The following is a 19,937-nucleotide window of genomic DNA, read 5'->3' as shown; positions in this document are numbered from 1 at the left end:
CATGTTGCAGTTCTTTCAATTCCTGACTGCTCAGGAAGGATTTTGTGAGCAGCTGACTGTCCCACATCAAAATACAACAAGTATACATTTAACAATTTTAATGTTCAGCGTTCTTTAATTCACTAATTGAAAATATTTTGCTAAAATTAAGATTTCAAACGTATACTTACATGTACTGTCCCTATGAATAGGCACTGAATTATTCAAAAAACTAATTTTAAAACAAAACCAGCATGGAAAAGACTTAGTAGAATGAAGAGCAAGTTCAATCCTCGTGAATTAAGGATAGAGTTCTTATTTTGGTTCACGGGGTCTGGTATCCCACAGCTTTAAAAACATATATATGTTGCAATTCATTTTGCTACCAATTGCTCTGTGATCTTTTTGTCAGCAGTCGACGACAAAAAAACATCAATCTTCTCTAGGCAGCCGACGACAAGGTCGATCAAAAACACAAAGGCAAAAGAGCTCTGAAAGTTTAATAGCGGCTAAAAGTTGCGGTATTTATTTGATTATTCCGATTAAAACCAGTCTTTCATTTCATTTGTTCAAACATAAATACCTCATTGCAGTTTAAACCAGCGAAAGATTTCTTTCCGTTTAGTATAAAACGTATATCGTTTTATTGACAAATGAGCAGAAAACAATACTTGAGTAAATCTGACTGGTATATTTTCTTACCTGTGCATTTGGGACCTTAAATCTACTATTTCCTAAATCTTTAAGACCCCTAAACTAGACAAGGGATTACTTACTCATTTGGATTATAAAGCGTATGAGAGCAGTATTCATGAACTTCAACGTGATGCGATTTGGCGAGCTTTCGTATCGTTTCATCTCTCGACTTGGCATAAGGTTCTGTATCAGATTCAAATGTAAGAGCTTTCACATTCCAGTCTTTGATTATGGTATTAAACACATTTTCAGGTGAGTCACGAAGGACATAGAGTCTAGTGAAGAGAACGCAGACATTATTATCAGAACTCATCAAATTCATAAAATTTAAATTACCACTAATAAAACAAAAGTAACAACTGCAGTACGTTATCCAAAAGAGGACAAACCGACTAAATAACTAATCAAGAAAAATGTTACATCCTTTTCAAAACCCTTAAATAAGAGACATATCGCTACACTAGAATGAAACTATCCTACCTCCAAATGTGCTACGAATCAAACTATCCTATGTCCAAAAATGGAAAAAATCGATTATTAGTTTATCTTGTGCTAAATTGTGTGCTGAATCCAAATTTGCAGTCAGAATTGGCCCTACGCCGCTAGAAAGCCTTTTTCTTTCTTATCCTATGTTGCAAATTTGCTTTTCTCACACCGTGAAACTATTCTATGTCCTTATTTGGACTTGGGCTAGTTTCAAGCAGTAAATTTTGATGAGTTGCAGGACAACGATGATTTGATGGCAACGTTTGCCTTCACCACCATCAATATTTATAGTAAAAATTTGCAATTATGAAGGAAGGGTGAAGTTGCAAAATGAATAGAGGAAGAATACTAATAGAACTAGCTAGAGAGAAAGCCAGGAAAGGTAAGAGAAAATTGTCTGATTCTTATTCTGGTTCCTTTTATTACCTTTTCAATGTTACTATAACATTCAACAGTAGACCATTGAGGTATTGTGCTTTCCTTAGATATTGTGGATTTCTTCTGGTCCCCTCTGGTGCACTCTGGCCAGTCACGTCAACTCATTCCTTGGTAGAGCAGTCAACCACAAACCCCGAATTTTGGATACCCTATTCCAAACGTTAGATATATCTATCGTCTAACGCCGTATCATCTAAGCATAGGCATAGCCTATGCCTAACGCCGGATACACTATGCCAAACGTTGGATATCTGTTGGCACTCTAACCCTGACCTATCTCACTATGGGTGAAATCTGATTGGTTTATTTTTGAGCTGCAGTACTCATCAATACATCATCAATACTTTATTGGCAACAGGCATTCAGCGTTAGGAATAAGCCAGCGTTTGGTATATGGTATCTATACCAAATGCTGGATATATCCAACGTTCTGCAAAGAGTATCCAAAAATCAGGGATTTGTGGCAGACTGGAGTAGAGTACCTAAATGTTTGGTAGCTGCCATCCCTGAGCTATCCCCACCACTGGCACTGTGCCCACTGGAACTGAGGGATTCTATTTTACAACATCTGATCTACTATTACAGTATTATCTGACCTTTCCACTAATACTGATAAGGTTTTACTGGTTAGACACAATCTCTTAGGTCAAACTTTACATCGTCCCTTCTGCCTGTTCACTAGCTCTACAGTGAGGAATATGAAATGGTCGATGTGACTACTAAAATGTGCCGGACAACCTGTATTTCTGGTGGACAGTGGCGTTAATAGGTTCAAATGAGCCATGATTGCTCGGATATTGTAAAAGAGATTGAGATTGTATCTTGTAGCTCTAACAACTTCAGTCTAAATATTTTTTAGAGTAGAATTTATAGGTTTACAAGTCCATTAGTAGTTTACAAGTTTTCTAGACTTCCTGGATACAAGGCTTCTAGACTTCCTGGATACTGCCCGTTTATTTTATAGAGTTTGGTAGTACCAAGTGAACTGAACTGAATAGGCTGAATATTTGCAGCATATAAATAGTAAACATAAAGAAATACAGTATTTTCAACACCTATGATTCAGTGACATCAGATTTTCTCTAAACATCTAACGAGACAACCTTTAAATCTGGCAACAACTTAAACAACATAAAAAGCTTATTTTATTTAACTCACTGTTGCTGCAGTTATCGGGGCTTCAACATAAGATTTGACTGCCCTAAAAAAACAGTACTTATGTATGACATTGCTGTAACAATTTTTTTTTTTCCAGGTTCGGCTGTGACAACAACTACTGGCAACAAATCTGACTGCAACTCTAACACTAATTATTTGAGTCACCCAGAAATCTCAGTAATTTACTCAGGAGAGTTGGGAGGAATGCTATGGGCCATGACCACAGAAGCTGTCAGCTCGTTTGAAACGAATGAAACCCGTGCAGATTCACATTTGACAGTAAAGACTAGTTCTGATCTGGGAATGATGCAGTGCATTCCTGACGCTCCTCATGTGTCACACACTCCTATTCTGAATCTTGACGTGCACTTTTAAACTAATGAGCAATGCTCTAGTGCAGAACTTTCTGTGCATAACGATTCTGCCTAAGGTGCAAGCGAAGCTACCATTCAGGATGAATCCAAAAACTTTTGTGAGCTAGGCATTACTGGTGCTGCATCTGCTTTTGAACTTAGTGGAATAAAAGAGAATGGGAATGCCTCTGCTAATGAACGTAGTGGAATAGAAGAGAATGGGAATACCTCTGCTAACAAACTTAGTGGAATAGAGGAAAATGACAGTGCGTCTGCTGGTGAACTTAGTGTAACAGAAGAAAGTCCTACAGCCCAGGGAAAGAAGAGGAAGAGAAGACCTTCCAGCTGGAAAAGATACATAGCAAAGAAGATGTTGAATGCTGGCATCAAACACATTAGTAGCAAAGGAAAGATTGTGCCAGAAAGGACTATGAAAGGGCCTTGTAAGTGCAGGGTGATGTGTTATGAAAGAATTCCGGATGAGACTCGAATAACCATTTTCTGGTCTTACTGGGAATTGGGTGAAATTAATAGACAAAGAAACTACATACTTTAGCAAGTTAGTCAAGCCAAGAAAAAAAAAACGTTCTAGGATACGTAAGAGCGATAACGATAATCATGAAGAAGGAACAGAGGGAAAGAACAATGACACTGAAAAGCAGAGAGGAGGGTGTTTTCACTAGCGTATTCCTTGTGCATTAATGAGGAACCTGAGAAAGTCTGTTGACTGTTTTTCGTAAATACGCTAGGAATTTCTGAACAGATGGTGAAAACTGCATTGAAGAGAAAAGTGCATGGTACGGGAACTGCGAAAAGGGATGAAAGAGGTCGAAAAGAGGAATCCCGCAGATTCACCGATATGAGAGAACTTAAATCATGCAGGGAGCATATAAAACTTTTGAAAAAAGCCCCAAGCTATTACTGCAGAGATAGATCTAAATCTCAGTATTTGGAGGATGGGATCAAAAGTCATGCTCACCTTTATAGACTCTATCGAGACTGGTGCCTGGAAAACAATGGACAAGGTACAATATCGGACAAATACAGAGAAATTTTTCAGCATGAGTTCAATCTCAGCTTTTTCCGTCCCAAAAAGACCAATGTGACAAGTGTGTTGCGATGGAAAATGCTAGCCCTCAGATGAAAGAACAGTTGACTATACAGCACAGTGAGCACATCAGAAATAAGGAAGAAAGTAGAAAGTCTATGGCAGAGGAAAGATGGACCCTGAAAGGATTATCATAGCGTGCTTTGACTTGCAAAAGGTCCTACAGTGTGGGCGTGGAGAAGTTTCTTCTTATTACTAAAAGTCGAAACTTCACTGTTACAATCTCGGTATCTATAACTGCAATACTTGCGAAGGAAACTGCTACATGTGGCATGCAGGCACTGCTAAAAGAGGCTCGTCAGAAATCGGGACTTGTGCTTACAGCTTTATTGTGAGTAAGGTAGAGAAAGGAGCAAAAGAATTCGTTTTCATAAGTGACAATGGTGGAGGACAAAACAAGAACAAGAACCTTGTTTCCCTTTATTTACACTAGGCCAGTAAATTTAAGATAGTAATTACTCACATGTATCTTGAAACCGGGCACAAGCAAAATCAAAACGATTCGGTCCATGCTATCATCGAGAGATTTGCTAAGAACCAAACAGCGTATATGCCTTCTCAGTGGTTTCAGATTGCAAAAAGTGCATGTTTGAAGAGTCCTTACAAAGTAAAGGAAATGGGAGTCTCTGATTTCTATGATCTTGATAAGCTATATAGAGAGACCAGTGATAATTTTAACGTCGATATCAACGGGTTTAAAGTGAACTTCATAGAAATCCGAGTGTTGAAAGTTGATTACACATTGCCTGACATGATTAGTGTTCGGACCAGCTGGGCCGCTGAAGACATCAAGATGATTGAAACAATCAGGAGGTCAAGAAGGGGAAAACTTCAGCGAAGAAATCAGCTGGATCGTACAATTTGCAAAAGCTGTATTCTGGTCCAGTTCCAATTCGCGAAAGAGTGTACCGCGATATTCAAGATCTTTGTAAAAAAAAATGATTCCTGGAGCTTACCACCAGTTTTTCAGAGACCTTCCGTTCGACTGTTTAAAAGAAGGTTCTGCGGAGTTGGATGATTCTGATTAACTTTGTTTTATTTTTCCCTTTTGATACTTCAATAGTAATTTTTCATTTTGTCATACTTTGAATATGAATTAAAATAATATATGGTGAAATATTTGATATAATACGGACATAGGATGAACTGTGCCTTCCTTCAGCAGGGCTTCTCAGATCTGTAACTATCCTATGTCCAAAAATTGGACTTAGGATTGTCTCGTTCTGATGTAGATAATATGACTACCATCCTATATCCAGTTTTTTTGACGTTCTGACCTAAGTAGGTCAAAAATATCTTCGCTAATACATAGCCAATACAAAAGAAACTCTACGGTTCAGTTGTTCCCCTATAACCTCTTTTTGAAGTACTGGAAAAATAATCTTAAAACTTCAAATAGCTCTCCTGAGAAGTAGCGGTTTTGGACGTAGGATAGTTTGAATCCACGCCCATTTGGAGGTAGGATAGTTTCATCCCAGTGTAGCGATATGTGCTAAAATAAAACAACAAAAAACAAAGCATTGAGGCCAGAGCTACAGCACAATAAATGAAATAACCCCAAAATTTAACTTATGCTCTGAAACAGAAAATGAATTCAGAAGAGAATAAGAAACACACGAAACAAAATCCCTACTGTCAGATTTCTGCAGCAAAAGAAGAGGGTTCTGGATGGACTACTTCAGTGCAATTGTGTTATATTTATATGGATAATAAAAATAAATAAATGGATCATCTATTCTGAAATACTGAAAGTTATATTCCAATAATATCTGACGAAATCCAACATTTTCCAACAACGTGAGCTTTCAGACGTGTTAAATGTTTGAAAACTGCATGAAACATTTAAAAAGTAAAAACAAATCATACATAAATTTTTTGCGGTCTTACTTTTTTTAATAATCATTTCCATTGAGAGGAAATCCACTTTAGTTTAAGAGGTCCAACTAATCCCTGCAACCAAAATTGAGGATGAAAAATACCAGAATATATATATATATATGTATATATATATATATATATATATATATATATATATATATATATATATATATATATATATACCCTTTAGTTCTCAGTATTATAGATAATGAGTAAGCTTTTGATTCAGTAAATAGCAGAGCTTTAACAGATGACCACTCCTTGTATGGTATAACAGATAAATACATTAAAATGATTAGTGTAAAGTACAAGGACAACATTGATGTGGTTAAGGTAGGAAATAAGGTTAGTAGCTATTTTCTATTGAATCAGGAGTTGACCAGGTTTGTGTTTTATCCAATTTATACGGATCACTTTCATGGACTTTGTCCTATGGAACAAGATATAGGCTATGGAAGAGCCTGGAATCAAATGAAAAATAAAACTCTCCGAAACTTAGACTTTGCTGATGATTTGAGAGTCTTAGATGAAAATACTAGCGAAATGAATGATTCTTATGAGGCCAATGAATATATATATATATATATATATATATATATATATATATATATATATATATATATATATATATATACTATCATCTATCGAAATCTACTCTTGCATATCCACCATCAGTAATGTTGGATTTTTTCAGTAGTTCAATGGAATTTAATCTTTCACTGTCATGACAACGCATTCATACATTTCCAATAAGATCCCCATTAATGCTTGTTTCATATTTCAAATATTTGTCTTTGTCAGCATTCAATGCTACAAAAATTTTATTATGAACACACACTTCCTTATAATATTTCATTCTCACCTTTTCAAATAAGACGTTTTTGTCCTTCCAATCTACAAATAATACTGTTCAAAAAAGTACAATAAACTAGCTAGTGTCGATGACCAACCATAGATTACTACGGGGGCAGCCGCATAAAAAGTACTGGAATCGCCGGAAGTTGGAACAGAAGTGGCGGACAAGAAACTGACGGAATCAGAACGTGGAAATACACGACCATTTTGAACATAAGGCAAACAGCCCCTTTCCTTCGCGTGCATGTTTCTTACTAGTCCAGATCAACCTTATAGAAGGAAGCTTTAGGTAAAAGTACCAAAAATGTAAAATCAAAAAATTGGTTAATGTTAATTAAAAAAAAATTGTCTATCCCTTTCCCGTCTGTGCTTAATTTTCTTATTCTAGTCGTATTTTTTTCCTAACAAATAACCTTACTTTTTCAGGATGAAGAATTATCAATTTACTCTATGTTGTTCCCAGGATAACAAAAAAACGTTAATTACTTTTATCACTTCTATTTACAAAATTTTTTCTCCAATAATATTAAGCGGATGGGACCAAAATTGATTCATTTTCCGGCCTTTGAAACGAAAATAATATCAAGCAGTTAATCCTCATTTAGGACAATGCATGTTCGGAGCGCAGCTGATATTTGCAAATAGTTGAGGATGCTTGAGGTAAGTTTGTGAAATTGCAATTCCTTAGAATTTGAACGTTCAGGGAGCATATTTAATCATCTGATTGATAACAAAATTCTTTTCTTAACTAAATTTTTCACGTTCAAAACCAACTGATTACCTGGGAAACGCCAAGTTATGTCGCCTATTAATAACAAATAGGATGTTGACAGGTTATTGCCAACATTTCAGTCGCTGGAACTTTTTTTTTGCTTGGACTGAGATTTTTGTAAATCCCCGGTCCAATACTACCAAACAGAGCATCAATTCACCGCGCTACGATACGTTACGAAACCTTAGCAGCAAAGAATTGTTGTGAAGTCAGTAAGATAAAATTCTCATCTAAATAGCTCCGTCTGTGGTGCGTACCTTTTTAAAACCATGCTAAATTTATGAATGTTGTGTAAAAGCCTTCCACATTATTTTTTAGGGTGTTTCGAAATCTAACTAGGCTATCTCAAGCGCATATTCAGGATACACGGTAAGGGGTAGTTTATGAGTCAAACAAAAAAATTCAGCGGTTCAAACCGAGTATCCCCTTACCCTCCCCTTGATAAAGCCTTGGAATATCCTAATAAAAAGTTGGTATAAATGTGAGTTTTCTGTTTGTAAAACTGTTCAGGGACTAATTTGGCTAGGTCCATGTAAAGGACGTGTGAACAACTTAAAAAACAATACTTTTTACTTGTATTTAGTTTGATTCACCAGTCGCCTGGTAGGGCAGAAATACCCATGACTTACAATGTTTCTGAAAGGCTTATTTGGCGAACATTTCCGCGGGCCGAAGGGTTCTAATTGGCAGTGAGTTTTATTTATATTTAAGATAGTAAATCGTAATATCAGCCTTATTCCGCATAATTTTTGATACAAGTATCACTACCTAATAAGAAAACTACCTTATGGTCTCACCGATTGGAAACAAGTATCAATGTTATGTTTACCTAAAATTCGTTTAAGCATCTCCCCCAAGGTAGGTACATAAGGAAAAGAAATGAACCTTTTCGGTAAGTTTAATTCTGTGCACTGTGAAACCCCAATAACTCTATTGTTGTGTTTAATGCGTCTATTTTTTATTATTTTATCAATGAATTTAATCGGGTAGCTATTACAAAATAAAAAACCCCTTAAATACAACAATTCAGAATCTAAAAACTCCTGGGAACAAATTCTGAAAGCTCTATCCACCAGTGCAATCACAACCCCTCGTTTCACTGAAATAGGGTGGTATCAATGTTGGAAACATTAATACTTGTTTCCAATCAGTGAGACCATTAGGTAGTTTTCTTAATTCTGGGAAGGATTTAACCCGGGGAGATTTAGTTAGTGGGGGTGTATAAAATTCCTTGTTCTTGTGGAAAGTTTTATATTGGTAGAACTCACAAACAATTTACTGAAAGATTTATTGAGCATCGCAACTCAATAAAAAAAAAACCTACAATTAAGAAAGCCTACGGAAACTTTTGTTTCGGCTCTAGCTGAACATACATGATTATTGGTGATTTTATTTGTTTTTAGTTTAGTTTTCTTTTTATCTTGTGCTGAGGACGCCTTGTTTGGATACAGGCGAAATATCCGCGTTGTTTTAGTCTTTCCTCTCTACTGGCCGTCTCTCGTTCGAGATTTTTTTTTTGTAGAGTTTTATCTCTCTTTGTTGTTTATTGTCATGTCTGGCCAGTTCGGCTTAAGAACTTTCATATAATATATATATATATATATATATATATATATATATATATATATATATATATATATATATATATATATGTATATATTGCACTCATAATTGTAAAAGTTGATATAAAAAAAATCATTACCGAGACCCTAAGTTCTTAAGGCTAGCATCTAAATCACTGAGAGAATCTAGAAGGAACCTCCATCTATTGACTCCAACAGTAGCCTGCTTGACAAACCAGGTATCTAATATAAAAACAGCATAGAAAGCATGCTTTTTTTCTTCAGCCTAAAACAAAGCAGTTAATTAGCCAACAAATTAAATTAAAGTACGTTTATATTTGATGACAAAGAAACAAAACAGGAGTGTGGTTCCTCCCAGACATTTTGTGCAAGGAACTTAAATCTAGTTCCTGACTTATTTCATTGTTTAAAGTTTCTTTGCTGTCATTTAGCATAATCCACTCTAATGAAGCAATAGCCCAGTTTCTATACAAAACTTTTCTTTTTTAGAAAAAGTTGCTGCTTCATGGGGGTTGACTAAAAAAAAGGAATGAGAGAGCAATGCTGTTTTGAAATATAATGGCAAAACATAAACTAGGCTAAATATTGCTCCATTACAGGGAGTCGGAGTAAATTGAAGCAAAGTGACTTTTAGGAGCAAGATAAGTAAGTATTTCTACTCAGCATTTCACAGAATTCCTATCTCTTATTTCACCCAGCGAAAAATCATTTCACAATTTCCCGTCAATCTCCTTGAGTCGAATGACCATTTCATTGCTGCCGAATCTTCGGACCTAATCTGTATAAACGTTTACCTGCCAACTAATTACTGCTCTTCGCAATCAGAGAATAAATTCATAAATGCTTGCAAAAAGCTAGCGAGTTTCGTGAAGGGAGTTTCAAAGCGTTCAAATGCTCGAGTTTTGATCGCAGGAGACTTTAATTGTGACTTAACAGACAGTTCATCGCCGAGAACCCAACTCCTTCTCAATTCCCCCCCCCCTTCCTACTCAGTTGCTGACAAAACAGAAACTTTCACGTTTATTGGTGTCCTGTCAGCGACTTCTAACCTTGATCATTTTATTGCATCTTTCCCCTGTGAAACTGTCGAGGTAATTAGTGATGGCTTTATTCGGATCACCTTCCAATAAAGTTGAAAATAAATGCTTCATTTCATGCCGCTAAACAGCCAGATAAAAAGTGGTTTTATATAAAAGACTGGAAAGAAGTTAACCGCGAGATGTTTCGTTTTGAATGTGACAGAATATTAAATAAAATAAAGGTGCCCTTTCATTTGTTGTGCACGCGCTCGGGCCTTAGTGAAAAAGAAATAGCCATCGGACTTACCACCTATCTAGCTGAAATTAACCATGCATTAAAGTGTACTGAAGCTTCAGCTGTACAAGGCTCTCAAGTTCAGGGTTGGTCAAAAAACCCTTCCCTTATTTCCGCGTGCAAGTCTTTTAAAATTTGACTGAATATTTGGAAGGATTGCGGCAGGCCTCAGTCTAGGACTATAAATGGTTTGCGGCTACGTCCTAAACGTTTTTTTGCTAAAGTGTTAAGAAAACATAAGGTCGATCTTATTGAGAAAAACGCTCATAAAATTGCAGAGAACCCTTCGAAGCTCTGGAAAAAAATTTGAACGCCCTTGTGAACACATTAGTGCAAATAATATTCCTGAGCCTGAGTGGATAAATTATTATAAGCATGAGTTTTCTTCTCCCGATCCTGCTCTTGAGTCAAAATTTCAAAAAGAATTAAGTGCTTGTCTGAAAAAACACGAACCTTCGACATTTATAATTAAGCCAAGTGATGTATCACTTTATTGTAAAAAACTAAAGAAAAGAAATTCCGCGGGAGTTGATGGAATTACTACCAGACATTTTGATTATGCAACTGCTCTTCTTTTTAATCATTTATCTCTACTTTTTCAAATGTCAATTGAAAACGGAGTTGCTCCTTATCAATTTACAGTTGGTCAAATAACCCCTATCCCGAAAAAAGGCAAAAAGGATTTTACTGCGTGTAATTCGTTCCGACCTATAACAGTTTCTTGTACTATTTTTAAATTGTTTGAGTCAGTTATTTTGGATGAAATTGTTTCTAAATGTTATGTCCCACACCACCAGTTTGGTTACCAAAAAGGTATTAGCCGGGAGCATGCCCTTTTTGCTTTAATGAATGTTCTTGCTGATGCAGAAAGATGTAGATCCCATATTATCCTTTGTGCTTTAGATGTTGCTCGTGCTTTCGACTCTTGCATTTTTTCCCAAGTTTTACTTGAAGCGTATAAAAGAGGGGTAAATTTTTGTATAGTAAAGTGCCTTCTGTATATGTACCATCACCTTAAGGCGAAGTTAAAGGGGGGATCATCCCTTTTTTATATTTTGAAAGGAGTCCGTCAAGGTGGCCTTACCTCACCTTCTTTATGTAATAACTCTGTTTTAAATGCCCAAAATTCTGTTAATTTTAGTTGTATTCACCATGGATTTAACTTGTCTTTAATAACTTCTGCAGATGACGTTTTGAATCTAAGCCGTACTTTTAGTGGTTGTGAAAATGCGCTTAATCAGCTTTACAATGAATATAAAAATATTGGGCCTTCTTTCAATGTTGAAAAAACTGCTACCATAGCTTTCAATTTTAAAGAGACAAATGGCCCTATTTTTTTTATCTTTAGCTAATGTTCAAGTCCCCCTTTCTCAAAAATTAGTTTACCTTGGAATGCCTATTGGAAAAAATATGAAAGAAACTGTGAAATTATCCCTTGAAAATTTGAAGAAAAAACTGAGAATTGCTTATGCATCAATTGTATCTAATATTAAACACAGTGATAAATTAAATCTTGCGAAAATTTATAATAGCCTAGTTGTACCTCATCTCCTTTCTCTTTGTCCGGTTTGGCAGTTTTTTAGTGAACCTCAGAAATTATCTGTTCGTAGAGTATATTTTCTTTATGCTAAATTCCTTCTCAGTTACCCTCCTTGGACTAGAAATAGTAACTTAATGAACAAATTCCACCTAGTTTCTCCTACATCTATTATTGATAAAAGGATTCTTGATTTTCGTTCTTCTATGTCGATAGTGTCTCACCCATGGTCAGCATTACTTATTTAATTGTTTGTGCTGATTTGTATTTATTTGTAGCTTTTTTTTTCTCTCTTATTACTCCATCTTAAGGGCGTTCCGCCCTCTTTTTTGTAGAAGGGTTATAAATAAATTGATTGATTGATTTAAGATTTTTTTTTTTAGTAGTACTTGGATTTCTTTAGGGTAATATGGGATATTAGCAGCTCCATCCAGTCACCATATCCTGTCAGCACTTATGGAATTTTAATTGTTCATCAATGTGAACTTCTAGGTTCCTTTCATCTAAGCTGGTTTCCAGCAGTATGTTAGAGTCTGATTTGGCATTGATCATGGTGTATGGATGATAGGGATTATAGTTGTCAAAATGAAAACACTACACTTTGAAATGCTAGGTTCCAGCAGGCAGTCTGCAGCCCATGCTTATATTTTGGATATGTTTGATTGGTTGCTGAATTTGCCAGCAGGTCCAAATTTTTTTTTTGAATTGTTGCCATAAAGAGTCATATTATTTCATGTTTCTTTCATTATTTCATTTATATGAATGAGGAATAGAGTAGGGCCCAATTCTGTAACCTGTGACACATCATTGATCCTCAGATGACTTGAGAAGACCTTTTCACTATTGCAGGTGAAGAGTTAACCTTGCTGCATGCAGTTCGAGAGGAAATCAATACTCCACTTGACAACATCTGGGTGGAAATCTCTTGGTAAAAGTTTCAATTTTTATATATTTGTGAGGGAGCTTGTGATATGGTTGTGAAGAAGGCTGATAACACTATTACATGTATCAAATGTCTTTGGGTAGGAAAGTGTGCAGGTTGGGAGATAAAAGATTAGGCTGTTGTTGGCCAGGAGATAAATATTTACAATAATTCTTGTCCTTTGTGCAATCATTTTTCGTGAAAATAGGCATTATGTGGGTTTCTTTCCATTTTGTGGGTGTTTTCTTTATCTTGAGAGAATTTTGGAAGATATGGAACAGAGGAAAAGCAGTCTCTTTAGCATAGTTCTTTCAAGCTATCTTAAGGGGATTTGATACCACAAAGAATCAGCATATCTCATCCATTATAAAGTTTTTTTAGTTTGTGTTATCAAACTATTTAGAATTGAATGGATGATCTTGCCATAAGTTGTAGAACTTGGATAAGCAACGTAAATAAATGACAGAAAACCAAAATCCAACATCTACTTTGCCTGACATCTTACAAAAACCTTATAACTTCTCTTATTTTGTACTGGAGAATTTTAGAAAAACTTATAACATTAGAAAGAGTAAATTATATCCTATTTGATCAAACTGAGCAGATTTTTCTTTTTTAAGTTTAAGAGAGTTGTCTTTAAACAATTCTAGTATGCCTGCTAGAAAAATGCCCAAAATCCACCCAAAACAAATTTCATTTGGTCAATTTGACAGCACTTCAAATTTTCTGTGTGCAACCCACTTTGATCAAAAACTTTGCCAACAAAATTCCATTGTCTTTTCATTCATATTTCATAACCAACTCTCAAATTCTCAAAACATCTCAATGATAAATAGTGCCCTGGGAGAGCTTGCTAATGGATCCCTAGGCTTTGAGACTTGAGACTCCCTTGGCTTTAGTCAGCCTTTGTTGAGGCTCACAAAATTATATTTAAAGTATCAAATCCTCTTAAATATGGACTTCTTGAAGATAGACCAATATAGCACACATTCTGTTTCTAATGATATGATAGAAGGTAGGTGGCAAAGGTTTCTCAGGGTCAATAGTAAAAACAGCTGCAAATGGCTCATTGAGCAGTTCTGTAATGTTTTATAGGCCCCTTTAGCAATTGCAAAATATTTATTGATATGCTTCAGTGATCCTGGTTGGATACATAGTTCCTAAAGTTTTTTGAGCTTCTTTCACTCTCAGCGGCAAGCTTGCACTCAAAATTTGTATAAAGCTGTTTTGGAAGATTTTGTAGTTTATTTTGAGCCTTAGCAAACTTCTTATAGTAGTCTTTTTATTTGTTTTGGAGGTACACTTATAATTGAAAATGTTTGTATTTCTTTGTTATAGGTTTCTTGATCTATAAAAGTATTCACCCTATCTGATTGCAAAATAATTTAAGACCTACTGGATATCTTCTACTACGTAAAAATCCTGAAAACACTTAAAAAGAGTATGATAACCTGATTAAAAGAAACATGTTGTGATAACAGTCTAGAACTACCAGTCTTCTACATCTTTAAAAAAAGTAGCATAAACAGATGCTTTTTTTATACTCCTATGCTGCATAGTGGTCATTGCCAGATGATACACTCCACCCCCATGATGGTCTCATATACAGTCATAATGATGCATTTCCCCTTTAATTCTAGTTATATATCCTTTGCTAAAATGATTTTCCTGAAGTCTTGAATCCATCTTTGTTTTAGATTGAGTGCAATATTTACACCAAAATATTACTTGAAATGATACTACCAAGTAGACAACAATGAAAGAAAACAGGATGATCTAATTAATAGAAACTTGCTGCATATTAGACTTTAAAGTAAGTATAATTTTGATTGAATTAATAATTTATCAAGAAAGAGCATGAAAATAGAATTGAGTAGTGTGTTCATCTTGTTTGAATTTCGATAATGGAATCTGATATAGGCTAGTATTTGATTTACTCATAATTTTTATCAATGCTTCATTGAATTAAATAAATAACTGAAAGTAAGGAGGAACATTAAAACTTAAAACAAATAGAAATTATTCCATATATGAAAGGATCTTTCCCTCCCCAATGTCCCGCTATTTACACTAAAGTTTGATTTTGTCTCACAACTCTACTTCACAAATAATACAAAATTTAGCATAAGGAGCAAGGCATTGAGGAGGGGACAAACCCTTTCATATACAGGATAATTTTTGTTTGTTTTCAAATTCAATGTTGCTCCTTACTTTCAGTTAAAAAAAATTACTGTTTTCATTCAATTTCTGAACGTTTTTAAATTAATGTAGGTTTTGAATTTGGCACCATACATGAATAATTAAAACGAAATTTGCATATTAATTTTACTTTATTTAAATTAATAATAACCTTAGTTTGATCTTTGTTTCAGTTGTTTAAGAATGACTCCTGAATCACAAAGGCTATCTAATTAGAATAATAGCATCTTTTAAAAGTTGAAAAAGAAACTTTAGCATAAGGCAACCCATGTCATATACGTAATATTTTCTGCTTGTCTTAAGTTTTAATGTTACTTCTTACTTTTACATGAAAAAACTTGTTTTTTTTTATTGCTGATCATTTTTTATATAATTTTGGGATATCCAACTCCCCCTTCTTGGAAAATTCCATTCCCCCATGCAGCTTAAATTAGCAACATTTGTGGAAATAATTTTATAAGGCATAGTAACAAAAAGGCCAGGAGGTCAAAACTGTTTTTATGAAAATGAGAGTCATATGTTGAAAAATTCCCAAATGACTGAACTGAGTGAAAGAACAGATCTTTAATAGATATACATAATAATTTATGCTTGTTTTAAGCTTTAATGTTATTCCTTACTTTCAGTTGTAAAAAACTTGTTTTTTATTTAATAACAGCCACAAGCTAAACAAATACAATATCTTTGGTTTATTGTCACATAAAAATCATAGGTATGGAGCTGCTTAAGGTAAAATTAAATGCTAAGATTGCTCAGATAATAACACAAACAAATTATTGTTTATATTGGCTGTTATTTTACAAAAATTTGAACTTAAGTGTAAAGAGTGAGGTATTGACAAGGGGCCAAACTTTCTCATATATATGATATGAGGGGTTTTTCCCCCTCATCAATACCTTGCTCTTTATACTAAAGTTCAAATTTTGTCCAAATTCTTTAAGAATAACCCCTCAATTGCAAAGGCTGTTTAAGAATAAACAGCTCTTTTGAAATTACTAAAAATACTTTAGTGTAAACAGCAAAGTATTGATGAGGGGGTGAACCCCTCATATATGTAATAATTTCTGTTTGTTTTAAGATTCAATGTTACTCCTTACTTTCAGTTGAACAAACTCGTTTTTTTAATTTAATTTCTGATTGTTTTTTTTTAATAATGATGAGATATCTAGTACCCCTTCATAGAAATTATCTTTCCCCATGAAAAACTCTCCCATTGAAAGATCCTCCCATGTAACCTAATCCCCACCCCACCCCCTTACTGAAAAATCTCACCTGAAAACATCTTTATACTTACCAATAACAAATACTATATGTAAACAATGGGAAAAGTTCAAAACTTGCAGCCCTTCCCATGGGGACTGTGGAGGATTAAGTCATCATCAAAGAAATAGTTATTAGATATTTTGACTATCCTGAACAAAAAGCTATCTCAAAAGTTTAATCTGATGATTTTGGGAAAAATGAGCATGGGATGGGGTCTAGTTACCCTCCAATTTTTTGGCAAATGTAATCACCCCTGAAAAAAACACACATCTGTGACATTACCCCTGAAAAAAACACACATGTGTGTCATTACTTCTGGTAGAAAATACAAAATTCCACATTTGTGCAGATAGGAGATAGAAACTTCAATAGTGGTGTTCTCTGATATGCTGAATCTGATGGTATGATTTTCATTAAGATTCTATGACTTTTAGGGTATGTTTCCTCTTTTTTTGAAAATAAAACAAATTTTCTAATACTTGTAACTTTTGATGAGTAGGACTAAATTTAATGAAACTTATATATTCAGAATTAGCATAAAAATCCAATCCTTTTGATGAATCTATTGGTATCAAAATTCCCTTTTCAGAATTTTAGTTGCTTTTGAGCTAGGTCCCTCCTTACCTATAGCTCATTATCATGAACTGTTTGATATAGGATCTGGAAAGGATTGATTTATAATTGTTTGGTATGTTTTAACCACTTTTCTTAAACTATTTCTTGTACCACAATAAGGAATTATGTGTCAATTTAGGGTCCATAAAGGTCTTTAAATCAGATACATAAATGAAATGATTGTTATATTTGAAGAGAGTATAAACAGGAATCAAACAGAATATTCACCTCCTCTTTAAACTGCCTAAGTCATAAAATTAGTAAATATTGAGCAGCTCATATTATTGACCTACAAATAAAGTGAACATACCACTAAATATCATTTTTCATGCTCTTTTTGAATATAGCCTAATAATCATTTTCTTGCAAATTCAATTTTAAGCCTTTTTAGGACCCTTGAAAATAATAATTTTGTTCCACATTTTTTTATATAAAAATGGGTTATAACATTTGTTTCAAACTTACTATTTCATTGCAAATCCATTTTATAAAAGTCATATAATTCACAAACATTGATTTGTCAAGATTAAGTTGAATAAAAAAAAATTCAAAACAGATCCAACATGTTTTCTTCTTATTCTTTAAGGCAGCTTAAAAGCTATTGTGTTATCTATATATTGAAAAATATCAAAGCTGGCAGAAGAAACATGGCATATAGAAATATGGAGGGCAAAATTCTAGTTTTGTTACTTTTGCTTGCTTTGAAAGTGGTTAGGTTAGGAAAATATACTTTCAGCAATGAATCCACTGCTAAAAACATATTCTTGGAAGGTATTACCAAGCTTCTATGTTAGTCCCCTTCTGATTTCTAAGTAATAGGAATTTATCTACTTGAAAAAAATTGTTTTTAATTTGTTATCCAACTCAGGCTACTTGTCACAAATCCATGCTTGCAGATTATATAACTTCAATAAAATGGATTTTCTAATGAAATAGTAAGTTTGAAACCAATGTTTTAACCCTTTTTATACTAAAAACATGGAAAGAAATGGGATACCACAAGATGGCTGATTTGACAGTATATATGTGAACAAATCTTTAAATAAGCCAACCAGCCAACCAGTATTAAAAGCCTAGGGGCCCAGCTTGAGATAAGGAAACATGTTATGAAAACAATTCTTACTCCATAATAGGCCTATGCAAAATAACCATTGTTAACATATTTTGCAGGGGCAGAACCTATATATTTACAGAGAATGTACCCTCACTACACAAATGCATAAATATATACCCAGAGTTGCCTCCTGAATCTAAATATAATATCCATTTGCATCAAAAATGAACCTTACCCCCATATCAGCCATTTGGAGGATGTCCTGATCTACTCAATATTTATTACCTATAGTACTGCCAAAAAGAAATTCTAAATTGAATTCCAAAACAACACTCAGTAAAATTCTAGTTAATTAACTTTTTGTTATCTTGGAAAGGGTTTAGGTTAGGAAAATGAAACTTTCAGGGATGGGTCTATAGGCTAAAGTATGTCCCAGAAGGTATTTTGAAGTACCCACCTCCACTCCTTCTCCCTCTAGAGGGCCCTGAAATTTGCCTACATGACAGGTCTATCTATACCTATTGAAATTTTGACAAAACAAAATTTTACCTTAATTTTCAGTTACTAGTTGCTTTTTCTCTGCCTTTAGTTCTGAAAAACGCAATTCCTGTTATTTAAGTAGAATTTTGAGCCATATCAATTTTTTTTCAAAATTTAGGAAATGCATTTGCATATCTTTAAAACCTTATAGCCTAAAATGAAATTGAGCAAAGTTATGAAGCTGAAAACAATTTTGTTGTGCTTCAATTAAGCAGAAGATCTATTTTGCAAGATTTCACTTTTATAACACGCATATTTTTAAAGGTCATCATAGGTCAGGCCCCTCTAGAGGGAGAAGGAGTGGAGGTAGTTGCTTTAAAATACCTTTGTGGGACATACTTTAGTCTGTAGATTCATCCCTGAAAGTTTCATTTTCCTAACCTAAACTGTTTCTAAGATAGCAAGAAGTCAATTAACAAGAATTTTACCCAACACTCCTCCTAAATAGGCCAAGCAAAGCTGAATATTCAAACTGATTGAATTTGTGTCTTGATTTTGATTGTAGCTTAGATACAATTGTTTACACTTTTCTAGAAGATAACTTGGAAAGAATTTTCCAGGCCCTAATATGAACTATAGATAGCCAAGGCTAAAGGTGCAATCCTAGGGTAGCCTAGCACCACTTTAACAGCAGTCATGTTAAGTCAGTAGGGTATCATGTAACAAAAAACAATGTAAATTACGCTAAGAAACAATACCATTACTGACCAGGGCCAAAGCTTTTAGAAGAGCAGGATTATCATGAAGTCTAAGACCTTTTCTAAACCAGTGAATAACTGAGCCTGACATAACGATGCAAGTGTCGGGAACTTTTCAAATTTTGATAATCTAAGAAGTCAGAGTTGCCAAATCCGAGAGTAGTATGCAATGGATCCATAGCCACTAAAATATTGCTTCTTTTTTTTAACGTACTCAAATAAGCCCCTGAATAATGGTTTTGGATACAAAATCACAATCTTTTACTATAGTTAGAAGGCATTTTTTCTTCAAAGACGTTTAGACGTTCTGATCCGTATGATTAAGACCTTTAGATAAACGACAGTTGTATTTTTTTTTATTTGTCGTCATTTAACTAAATAAATATTTCTATATATATTATATTATTTGTTGACTTCATTGTTTCAAGTCGAACTACCGTAGTTCTGATAAACCCACTCCCATATCCCAACAGCAGTTATTTTGAAAAA

The 19,937-nt window shown here is 34.4% G+C and overlaps 1 protein-coding gene across 1 annotated transcript in view; it reads right to left on the bottom strand.

Annotated features, from left to right (window-relative positions):
- The window catches only part of LOC136031040 (cryptochrome-2-like), a 52,906-nt gene extending 33,318 nt beyond the window's left edge, over positions 1 to 19,588 (bottom strand). Inside the window, exons 1-3 of the mRNA XM_065710234.1 lie at positions 19,459 to 19,588; positions 9,426 to 9,571; positions 756 to 950 (exon numbers count right to left, since the gene is read on the bottom strand). Of these exons, the coding sequence (XP_065566306.1) occupies positions 756 to 950; positions 9,426 to 9,571; positions 19,459 to 19,539 (422 nt within the window). The 5' untranslated portion in view covers positions 19,540 to 19,588. The remainder of the gene's footprint in view (positions 1 to 755; positions 951 to 9,425; positions 9,572 to 19,458) is intronic.
- Positions 19,589 to 19,937: the final 349 nt, after the last annotated feature.

The sequence above is a fragment of the Artemia franciscana genome, chromosome 9, assembly GCF_032884065.1.
Source record: "Artemia franciscana chromosome 9, ASM3288406v1, whole genome shotgun sequence".
NCBI classification, from domain to species: Eukaryota; Metazoa; Arthropoda; class Branchiopoda; order Anostraca; family Artemiidae; genus Artemia; species Artemia franciscana.
This window is presented reverse-complemented; position numbering and strand designations above follow the sequence as displayed.